Genomic DNA, 11,144 nt, shown 5'->3' with positions numbered 1-11,144 from the left:
TAGAATCTGTTTTTTTTTTCAAAAAAAAAAACTGAAAATTAGTGGGCCGGTCCATCGTGCCATATAGGCTTTTACTTATTGGGCCGGGCTAGGCGGGCTGGGCCACGAAGTTAACGGGCTAGGCCGGGCCAGGCCCTTTATATGAACGGGCCCCCTCGGGCCGGGTCGGGCTGGACCGGGCCGACCCCTTTGACAGCTCTAATTCAAACCAATTCCCTAACAATAAGAACACAAACCAGTTCAAATTTTTATTCTCTCAAAATTTTGCAAACTCATCACTACCAATATATTTGGTCAAACTTTGCTTAACCAAACAACAACTTTAGGACTTCAAATGTTTCAAGATGGAGAAAATTCTCAATTGGGTAAGCAATCTCAATATCAACTTGCTAACACAGTTACTGTTATTGCATCTGATCCTAACTTTCTAAAGCCAAAATATATATGTTTTCATTAAACATATGTCCCTGTAAACTAATTTCATTTATTTCAAAATAGTTATGGAGATTATGATTGATAAAATTTCAATGAGAAGAAGAAGAAGAAGAAGAAGAAGAAGAAGAAGATTAATTTTTGGGGGTAATTTTCTCTTTCAATATGGTCTATGCCTATGTGGCATCAAATTCTGAAGAGAAGTGACACCTATTGGTCAACAAAGTCAACATATCATCCACATCAGCATTATGAAATGGTTCTTTGCTAAAAATTAACGTCAGAGACTATTTTGACCAACGGAAGTTACATTCAGGGATTTTAAACTATTTTTTGATAATTCAGGGACTATTATGACAGCGAGTGCCACTTTCAGGGACCAAAGTGACTGTTTACTCCATAATTTTTTCTTCTTTTTGGGGGTATATGTTATTTCGGTTTATATAAAACGAGTTTTTTTTCCATGTTTAAAAACTTCAGTTCGTAAAAACCGAAGTTTGTTGGCAAAAAATTTTCAAACCGCAAGGGGCAAAATAGGATTTTTGGGGGGTAGAAAAGAAATGAGGGGGGTCGGGAGAGAAGAGTTCAAACTTCATACCAAAAACACTCATACAAAGTGGTTAGACATGAATATCCATACCAGAACAATCATGCAAAGTGTTTAGGTATGAATATTCATACTGGAACTTCATACCAGAACATTCATACAAAGTGGTTAGGTATGAATATTCTTACCGAGACACTCATGCAAAGTGTTTTGGTATAAATATTCATATCGGTGGAACAAAGTGGTTAGGTATGAATATTCATAGCAGCGGAACGAGTATTTTGGTATCTAATCACTTTGCATAAGCATTTTGGTAACCACTTCCGAAAAAGTTGAATAGAATAAAGTAAAAAAAAATTGTAAAAAATAATATAATAAAGGGTGAAATTGGAATATGATAAAAAATATAGGGGTGAAAGGTTAATTGTAGGGGTTGAAGGAAATTTTTTCTAACCGGATTTGTCCAACCCATGTACACCGCTAGTATCCCATATGGACCACCGGAAAAGTGGTGTATGGATGGCCATGACCTTATAGCCATCATTAGTTTTTTTTTTTTTGGTACAAAGCCATCATTAGTTTTAATCAAATGGTCAAGATTAGAGCAAGAATGACATTTTTTACCTTTTTACAATTTAACATTCATATGGAACAAGAAAGGAAAAAGGAAGAAAAACATACAGATAGTTTCATAATCACAAGAAAGAAAAACTATTAAAGAGACTAGGATCAATTGTAAAGGTTAAAGTCCTCCTATAAATCACTGAGCTAAATTTCTTACAAACATATGGCAGCTGATAAACATGCCACTAAATCGGATTTACAGAACAAAATTGGGTAAGAAACAGAAACCTATGAAGGAATAAATTAAAATAAAAGACTTAATGGCATAGCAAGACCCGTCCAAATTGCAGAGATCTGCTTTTGACAAACTTCAAAGTTCAAATATGGAACAATTTGCAGAATGTATAGCCTCATTGTTCCGATACTTAGGGAGCACCCCTTACTATGTGTTTTCTGGGTGGAGCCCGAACGGAAAGCAGCGACTAAGATAATCCACACACTGCCCCAGAAGGTATAGCCTTGTCATTCCAGTAATAGATTTTGGTATGACAGAAGGCTGAACCAATCAACTTCAACAGTTGATAACAGTAAAATTGTAATGTCAGATTGGGAATGTAATCTTCCCTTTTTTGTTTTGACAGTAAAACTACACAGCTAGAAAAATTTGACAAAACTCACCATATTCGATGGTGGTTGTTGGATATAGAAAGTAATCAGATCTTCTCATCCATCCAAAGTAATCAGATCTTCGGATCCTATTTTGTCAAATTAATTCTGGCTATCGAGCACCTTTCATTTCTAACACGGGCTGCAAAGTCATCAAGTTGTTTTCCTTTATCATGCTGCATAGTACATACCTTCCTTGCTACAAGCCTATGCATATCTTCTTCCCTCTGTCCTCTTCTGAAGTTTCCATTTTATGAGTAACTTCCTTCAATCCCTCCTTTGCTCCCCCAAGTTGTCCGATATCACTGACCACTTCCTCACAATGAGCTTCTTTGGTGATACTATCCATGGTGTCGACTATGTTTTCCTCCTGCGCGACTTTTATTACCTCGAGAAGTTCAAATGGAGTAGCAGCTGGGTCCAGCACCCTGCAACCTTTTGGAGCATTAGCAGCTTCTTCGCCAGTAAGTACGTATGAAGGTACCTGATGAGAGAATCGAAGCATCTCCTTCCTCGGAATGATTTTGATCTCTTTGTCATCAAAGTGGTGGTGAAATACTGTCATGAACCCTGCCACCTTGACCAAAGGAATGACAGTTACGCCGTGTTCTTCAACAAAATCCTCAAGTACTTCAACCATATCAAACTTGTGTATCACATCCTCTGCTATTAGCTCATTCCAGTTAGGAGACCAATTCCTATAGATGGCCCAAACCTCTCCTTTTTTGGGATATATACAAATGGCTCGATCGTTACCTTTTATCCACCTAACCTTTTGAGAAAAATAATTGATCGAGTCATAGATTTCGCGTTTACCTATTCTGAAATCCCCACAAGTTTTTGAAAAGCCTAACGCAATCCAATTTTGGTGGCCTGGTTCGCTGCTGTTGATATTTGGGTAGAGCCAACTGATCTGCAACTTGAATGGATTCAGAGAGATCACTTTGTGAATCATAGCATAACGTCGAGGCATCCCATCATCACCGTCATATGCAGTCCATACTTGATTTTCACCAAAAGACCTTTCAGTTCGATCCGTGAAAAAATCATGAAAATCAGGATCTGGAACATCTACTAGCATTGAATCCAAAATTTCCGTGCAATTACTATCAATGGTAGGAGCTGCAAATGACGTGCAAGCCTGCAATCTATTCTTTGCATCTTCTGACTTGCCAATGGTATTTTGAGTACAGATCTCAGAGTTTCTTGCTGAAAATTCTCCTTTCCGTTCTTTCTGGAAGCAATCTCCACTCTTTTTCGCCACTGATTTATCAACAGTATTTGACTGAAACTCTTTGAGTTTCTTGCTAATTTCTTTTGTAGCTTTCTCGACAAGAAGATTCTGAAGTTCAACCGGGGAGAGATCTCGAGTAGAGTTAAACTTCTTGATACCACCGCCCAAGTTAGATGCTCCATTTCCCTCCATGGCCCCCCTTTTCCTCTTAGCTGGATTAAAGTAACCTTTTTTGGAAACATTCTGTTTCTTTCTTAAAGCCTCTTCCTTTTTGGTAGCGGCTTGTGCCTCCTCACGATCTCGCTTCACCTTATGATATGCCTGCTGAACCACATTTGCAGCATGAGCCACATTAGAAACGCCAGAATTTGAGAATGGAGCCCACTGGAAACTATTCTTGTTAGACCCTGCTCCAACATTTGGAGCTGCCATGTTGTTCTTTCCAGCATTAGATTTGCTTTTATGAGGTCCTTGGTGATTGGGCTTTTGCTTAAAATTCAATGTAGCCCCAGGTCTGATACCACTTGCAGGAGGCGGATTAGTTTCTAAAGCCAAAAATGCTTCATGGCAGCTAGGACACACGAGCTTAAGGTTAAGATACATTCTGAGATACTCGTATTGCATTTTACAGCGATGGCAAGTAGTCCAAAATGTGGATTTTGATTTATTGGCAGAGGATGAAGTTTGTTCTTTAGCAGTATTTTTTTGAGTCTTTGCACTTGAAGGGGGTTTCTTTTTACTATTGTTAGCCCCATTTGCCGCCGCTTTTGCTGATGAACTGCCAAAAATGGTGGAACCTTTCTGTGCTTTTGCATTTATCTTTTCATCATAAGCTGCCCTTCTAGCCTTATCGGATAGTATACTCCATGCCTCTGAAATAAATTTAAAAGCCCCATCGGCTCCGATGGACTTGTTCTTGTCTGGGTGAAGCATGAGAGCTAGCTTCCTATAATGTTTCCTAACCGTATCATCGTCGGCACGCGGGTTCACACCAAGTATACCATACCAATCTTCTTCTCCTTTTACTTTATTCTCAGCAGAAATATACACATCAAGTGTCGCTACCATTTGAGGAATACCCTCAAGGGAAGGAAATAAATTTTGGGCTTTCAAAGCAAACTTCTTTGCTCCCGACATGTCCTTTGCAATGAACTTCCTCTCAGCAATTTCTTTAGCTCTGGTAGCCTCGTCCTTATTGCACTCCATTTCTCTCACCTGCTTTCTTGATAATCTCTTCTACTCTCAGTACTTTGATGTAATATAACATCAGCAGTTCTCCATCTGTGGGTGCCTTAAATGTTTATACATAGTTTGAGTTCACATACTGCTTGTAACTCATCCATGACAATCAAAAACCTATTAAGTAAAAGTGAATTTTCGTTAATAAGGTAATGACTTGCATCGCAAATTGAATTCAATCAGATTTAATAAAGAAAATACAAGGGCGTTATCTTTTTCGGAAAAACACAATCAGATTTACAAAGGCATCACCTATTGATTTGTAAGTATTGACAAAATATTCAAGATCAGTACAGTTTAAAAAAATTGGATCTACACGTGTTTTAAGAAATGATCAACGCAGAACTCAAACATCACATAATGCAAATGCCAACACACTCAAGTGATGCGTACTGGAATAAGGACATTATAAATTGATAAATACCAATAAGGTATCAAGGAGTGTTGTTAAACATAGGCACAATAGTATCAAGATATCCAGATACATAATACAATATAGGCACAATATGATACGATATCTGACAATTAAAAAAATCAACATATGATGCGGCCTAGATACATTAACAGCAATTTATAAAAATTAATATGTAACAGAAAGGCACAATATATGTACAGAGATGGGCGAAACATTGGAGCTATAAGAACTCAGAAAATGTGCAAACCAGACTAATAAAGCAGATGCATGAAATACAGCCGAGGGAATAGAGCGAGAACAACAGAGACAGGCCAAATAATGAGCAAGCTACACAAAAATGCATCTCAGAACTCCAAGAGTCTGCTACCAAAAATTTGGCAGATGGACAAAAGAGTATCACAAGAAAATAAGTTGGGCAACAAAATAGGAACATGTGCAGACCTTGAAAAAGAGAAAACATAAAGTAAAGATGCAAAAAGTAAGTCAAAAATGGTGTTTTAATGCCGCGTCGTATCCGGGTGACAGGTAAACGGAACACAAGCAACCACCATTGTAAAAGAAAATCTATCTATGTCCGACAGTTAAAGGATACCTACGTGCCCATAATTTTGTATATTATTCTTTTCTTTTATTTCAGTGATACTTATCTAATACAGTTTCCATAAGTCTTGCCAATTAATGACAAGGTTGTCACTCGGATACGACACGACACATTTAAAGTGCCATTTTTTACTTACTTTTTGTACCACTGTAACTATCGAGTTTTCTACTTTTTGCTTGCTCGGTCCACATGCGTTCCTATGTTGCCACCCAACTTCTTTTCTCGTGATACTATTTTGTCGTGCAATAACAAAACAGCATTCCATTTATCAATGTTTTAAAACCCCAATCAGACCACCCGGTTCAACCGGTCAGACCCTGAATTGGCGGAATCTCCGGTCTGATCACCTCCTCAACCATAAATACAGACAATCATACCAAATAAACAATTAACTATAGCTATCTACATGTAGGGGCTTAGATTTTTCAAAACTATGCATTAAGTTCTTACATTTGACACATTCAAATGAAATCAAAATACATTTATAAATGAATAATACAAGCAATTGTATTAAATTCTATTATTATGTCATACAATACCAAAACGGCATTTCATTCCATTCCAATATATCAATGTTTTGAAACCCTAATCAGACCACTCGGTTCAACTGGTCAGACCCTGAATTGGCGAGATCTCCGGTCTGATCACTCCTCAACCATAAATACAGACAATCAACCAAATATACAATTAACTATGACTATCTGCATGTAGGGGTTTAGATTTTTCAAAACAATGCATTAAATTCTGACATTTGACACATTCAAATGAAAGCAAAATACATATATAAATGAATAACACTTGTAACAATTTGTAACTAAATAACATAAACGACGCGCCAAAAACATTTATTACAAATTGAACTTATTAATCAACTTGTTAATCCATCACAAAACACACAACCTCATCAACATAACTGAAAAATTGAAAATGAAATTTACTCATTTCAAGAAAACATTAACAGCAAGAATCTGAACTTACCCACATCTCAATAACTTCAAGACCCGAATCTTCAGCCAAAAACCTCTAAGCTTCTAGAAATCACAGCAAGTCCTGGAAGTTCAAATTCTGAGAAAAACGAACAAAACCCTAAAATTAATAATAATATCAGAAAGAAGAAAGAAAAAAAAGTGAAAAGTGAAAATGAAAATTAGGGAACCCTAGAATCAGTTGAAGTTGAGAAATTCTGAATGAAAAATGAGAATAAGAAGTAAATGATTAAAAGGTTTAAGCAAATGAAATTTTCGGATTATATTTTTGTAATTGTTAATTATTATTGATTGTGAAGAAGAAAAAATGGTGACTTACAATTGAAGGAATGAAGATCGTTGAAGAGAAAAGAGGAAGCGATTTTGGTGAGAGTGTCGTTTGGAATTTTGGTTCATAAATCTTCTTCTTTGTTATAGAAATTGTTCGTGCTTGTTCACGCTCACACTAAACGCACTTCTCGGTATAAGCTTTTTTTTTTTTTGTGTGTAAATAAATCTTACTTCTGCCTTTTTGATAGGAAATGCATTTTTTGGTTGAATTTATAGTAATTAGGAATTTGAGACAAGTGACTCTAGAGGTGGTTATGGACTTGGGCCGACGCGATTAGGGTTGGACATCGGGCAAGTTCGGTCCAACTGAGTTCCTTGATGTGGCCGGATTTTGTTCGGGTAAGGTGAGTTTTGGATTGGATCAGATGGACGGACGGATGGATAGTGAATGGGTTGGGTTAGTATAGGTTAGACCGTTTATTAGGTCAGATTAATTGTTTAATCCACAAATGTTTAGAACGAATTTGGCAAAAAAAAGTATGGAAAATGATCTTCTCACCCCCGCCATGTGCTTATGGTCCTCCCAAAAAATCGAAAATGTGTTTGATATAACATACCAATATACACACACACACACACATGAACAAAATGATTAGGAACTAATGCAATTCACATAATCCGTGTGAAGTTGGGTCGGATGGTAGATGTCCTCACAATGAGAAAAAAGTTTCATTAGGGATGTCAATGGGGCGAGGATTGAGCGGATGTTACTTTACCACTCTATTTTCCACCATCTAAAATGTTTTTCATCCCCATCCCCGTGGATTCCCACAGTTCTCGCAAAGATCCATCAACCTTAAAAAAGTATCAAATTTATATTATTTTCAATCGAAATAGTTGTAAAAAAAATAGTAAAGTTTAATTATAAAACAAATAAAAAACTAAAATATTATCGTGAGTCTTATGACAATAATAAACATCATATATAAACAAATGTATACACATATTGTGTAACAATATAATTAAAAATAATTTATAAAGTAGTTAAATATACATTTATAAATGTTATTTTAATAAAAAACGGAGCAGGGGACAAAATTTCGTCCCCATCCTCAAACCTCTTTCGGGGAAAATTTCTCCTTCATCCCAACGGGGAAAATTTCCCCAACTTCGGGTCCCCAAACGGGACAATCTCCACGAGGATCCCCATTTACAGATGAAATTGACATCCCTAGGTTTCATAAACACCATCCAATTCAAACGAAAGTTATCTTCTTGTAGGTTTTGGTGAGTGAAGTGTTCTTCTTGCAGGTTTTATCATAGGATTCTAAGATTTTTTGTACTAGAGACAATTGCTGATGGTAAGGAATATTTCGCCATATACTGACAGGACTTAAAAGGCCTTAAGATTATATTATTGTTGATTAAAAAGGAACTAACTATATCATTTATATTTATTGTGATTTGTTGATTGTCTTTAAAAGTGAGTTATTTAAAAGTGAGTTATTTGATTTTTACATATTAGTTTTAAAAAAAATGGTTTTATTGTTTTCAAGTAGGTAGAGGCCGTTTCTCGATTTTTTTATGGAAAAAAAATGTTAGAGCATAAGGTTGAAGGTTGGAATTGGGTTTGTATTACACTTTTTAGTTCAAATATTCTCTTGATTTATTCCTAAAAAACAAAATAATAAGAGCAACTAAAATATTCTAATAAACTTAAACAAAAACTTAATTTATTTAATAGAAATACTACAAATACTTTTAATGGACAGGAGAGAAAAGAGAGAAGAATGATTTGAGAGAGTTGAAAAAATTGAGAATTGTGTTGAAAATGAGAGGAAAAAAGTTTACATATTGTGCTCAATGGAAAAGTTTGTGTAAATTTTGAGAGAAATATGGGTAATGTCTGAGATCATTATTTGAATCGTGATTCAAATCACAGCCCGTTTATGAATCTAATCACACTAACAAACGATTAGATAGAATGAATAGGTTCATTGAGTTAAAAACTTGATTTTTTAAGTAAAGAGTGTATGAATTGAATCACGGGAAAAAAACTAGCTAGGATTTCCAGTTTTCTAAGATGTGATTCAAATCACAAATTAAAAGGGAAATGCGTGATTCAGACTGTAACACCCAAACCCATTATTTATATATTTCTACCTTAGAAAAATCTTTTTCAAAATACGCAACGGAAAATCACATTTAATTTATTGAATGTCGGTTCGAGTATTACACTCCTCTACCAAAATAATACTAATGTAGTTAATTAGTAAAAATACTTGTTTATACAAATGTTAAATCAACTAATGTATTTATTAGCTATACAAAACAACCTAGATAAGGAGACTCTATATACATATAAAACCCTTTTTCCCGTGTCACAATCAGAGCAGAGCTTCACCGACGACTCGACATCGAATACCACAAAACCTGTAAATCTGGACCCCCAACGGTCCAGCACATAACACATAAAAGAGAGTTAGATAACATACTCAAAATATACAAGTGTAAGTAAATGGTACTTAAACACTTCTTCATAAAAACATGCATAATCATACATTATACATATACATCACCATCATTCATGCATATTCATATATCATGCATATACTTCATTTATCACCTAATCAATCATCCACAAAATACACCAAACATATAGTTTCACGTCGTCTCGGACAATACCAAAACATCGACAAATACATTGTTCAGATTATGGTCATGACGGACCCTGCGTTGTTCATTTTATAGTCATGACGGACTCTGCTCCTCACATACGGATTAACAATCATCATTTACCAAGTATGTGTCAAACATCATTTATTATAAAATGCTCACATAATCCCTAATGCAATCTAATGCTTCACATTCATGTTATGTCCTCTAGACACCTCTAATGCATGTGGTACCATCGTCTTTATCAGAGTATTTCACCTCCGATATCCGTCTTTATCAAACAAATATAGTTCGATATCCTTCTTTATTGGACAAGCCAATATCCCTAAATATTCATGATGCATGCACTCAAAACTCATGAATATATTCATCAACAATTTTGGCATATAGCCCGTCAACAATAACGTGGAACACTATCCAACGTCCGTCTTTATTAAGATAATCAATACCTTAATATCCGTCTTTATTAGAATAACATAATTCTAATATCCTTCTTTATTAAGTTGATTAACACCTTAATATACTTCATTTATACTTCATACATGATTAACAATCAATTAACGATTAGCAATGAGCATTATAAGCATCAACAATCATCAACAAGCATCAACAATCATGTAAGAATAAGACACTGATTGAAAATACATGCAAAGGAAGATAGCAGATCAAAAATTGGTGAAATCTGCAGTATTTCCGCCTGGGGCGGAAATATTTACGTTTGGGGCGGAAGTTTTCGCCTGAGGCGCAAAAGTTTACGTTTGAGGCGCAGAAACATCTGAAAGGTTGGCTGCTCACTGCTCTTCCGTTTCAGGCGGAAATTATTGCGCCTGAGGCGGAAAAGCATGCGTTTTCTACGCAAAAACGCCCAAAAATCCCATTTTTCATGTTATAAATCCCAAAAGAGTTTGTATTCAAGCATAACAAACATAGATAGACACAAAAGGACAGTCCATTTCTCAGATCTACATCATAAACATCGAAAAAGTAAAGATTGAACACTTTTTCATCAAAACTCTCAAGAACACAAAGTTCTTGAGTTTAATCCATTAGAAAACTCGTTTTAACCATTATTTCCGTTCATTAACCATGTTACAAGCATGTTAAACATATCAAGAACCTTAGGAACGATTTCCATCAAGAAAATCCATTCCAAGCTAAAACGAAAATGGGGTGGAGGAAGTTCGGGTGAGGAGAAATCGACATTCTCCCCTTCCTCGAGTCACCCACGAATATGAAATCTACTCTCTTACCTGGATTCGAAGAAAACACGACGAAGCTCTCGAATCCCTAGCTCTCCCTTTGCCCTAGCTCCTCAAGCTCTCTCTTCTCCTCTCAAGAACACAAGAACCATGAGAAATGAAATGTTTCTCCCTTCCTTCATGGCCATATGGCGCCCCCTCACACACACAAGGCCCATTGGGCCTCAAGCCCAATTGGCTTGACCCAATAACACGTTAACTCTCTCTCTACTCGCTTAATAACTAAAGTACTCGATAAATAACTCTAGTTATTAA

General features: G+C 36.0%; 1 protein-coding gene across 3 annotated transcripts; it reads right to left on the bottom strand.

Moving 5' to 3' along the window:
- Positions 1 to 1,643: 1,643 nt before the first annotated feature.
- On the bottom strand, positions 1,644 to 7,200 carry LOC123911519. Of its 3 annotated transcripts, none has more exons than XM_045962945.1 (3): positions 7,004 to 7,200; positions 6,677 to 6,763; positions 1,644 to 4,799 (listed from the first exon to the last, which is right to left on the bottom strand). In XM_045962945.1, exon 3 carries the CDS (start codon positions 4,647 to 4,649, stop codon positions 2,409 to 2,411), a length of 2,241 nt encoding a protein of 746 aa, XP_045818901.1. In that variant the 5' UTR covers positions 4,650 to 4,799; positions 6,677 to 6,763; positions 7,004 to 7,200; the 3' UTR covers positions 1,644 to 2,408. The 3 variants fall into 3 exon arrangements, with proteins under 3 accessions (XP_045818901.1, XP_045818902.1, XP_045818903.1); XM_045962946.1 differs by having other exon boundaries at positions 6,681 to 6,763; XM_045962947.1 differs by having other exon boundaries at positions 6,677 to 6,748; positions 7,004 to 7,197.
- Positions 7,201 to 11,144: the final 3,944 nt, after the last annotated feature.

The sequence above is a fragment of the Trifolium pratense genome, linkage group LG2, assembly GCF_020283565.1.
Source record: "Trifolium pratense cultivar HEN17-A07 linkage group LG2, ARS_RC_1.1, whole genome shotgun sequence".
Taxonomy (NCBI): Eukaryota; Viridiplantae; Streptophyta; class Magnoliopsida; order Fabales; family Fabaceae; genus Trifolium; species Trifolium pratense.
Note: the sequence above shows the minus strand (reverse complement) of the source record. Positions and strands in the feature narration are given on the sequence as shown.

Excerpts from the sequence above, each read along its gene's own strand:
- LOC123911519 (XM_045962945.1), bottom strand. The coding sequence starts at position 4,649 with ATGGAGTGCAATAAGGACGAGGCTACCAGAGCTAAAGAAATTGCTGAG.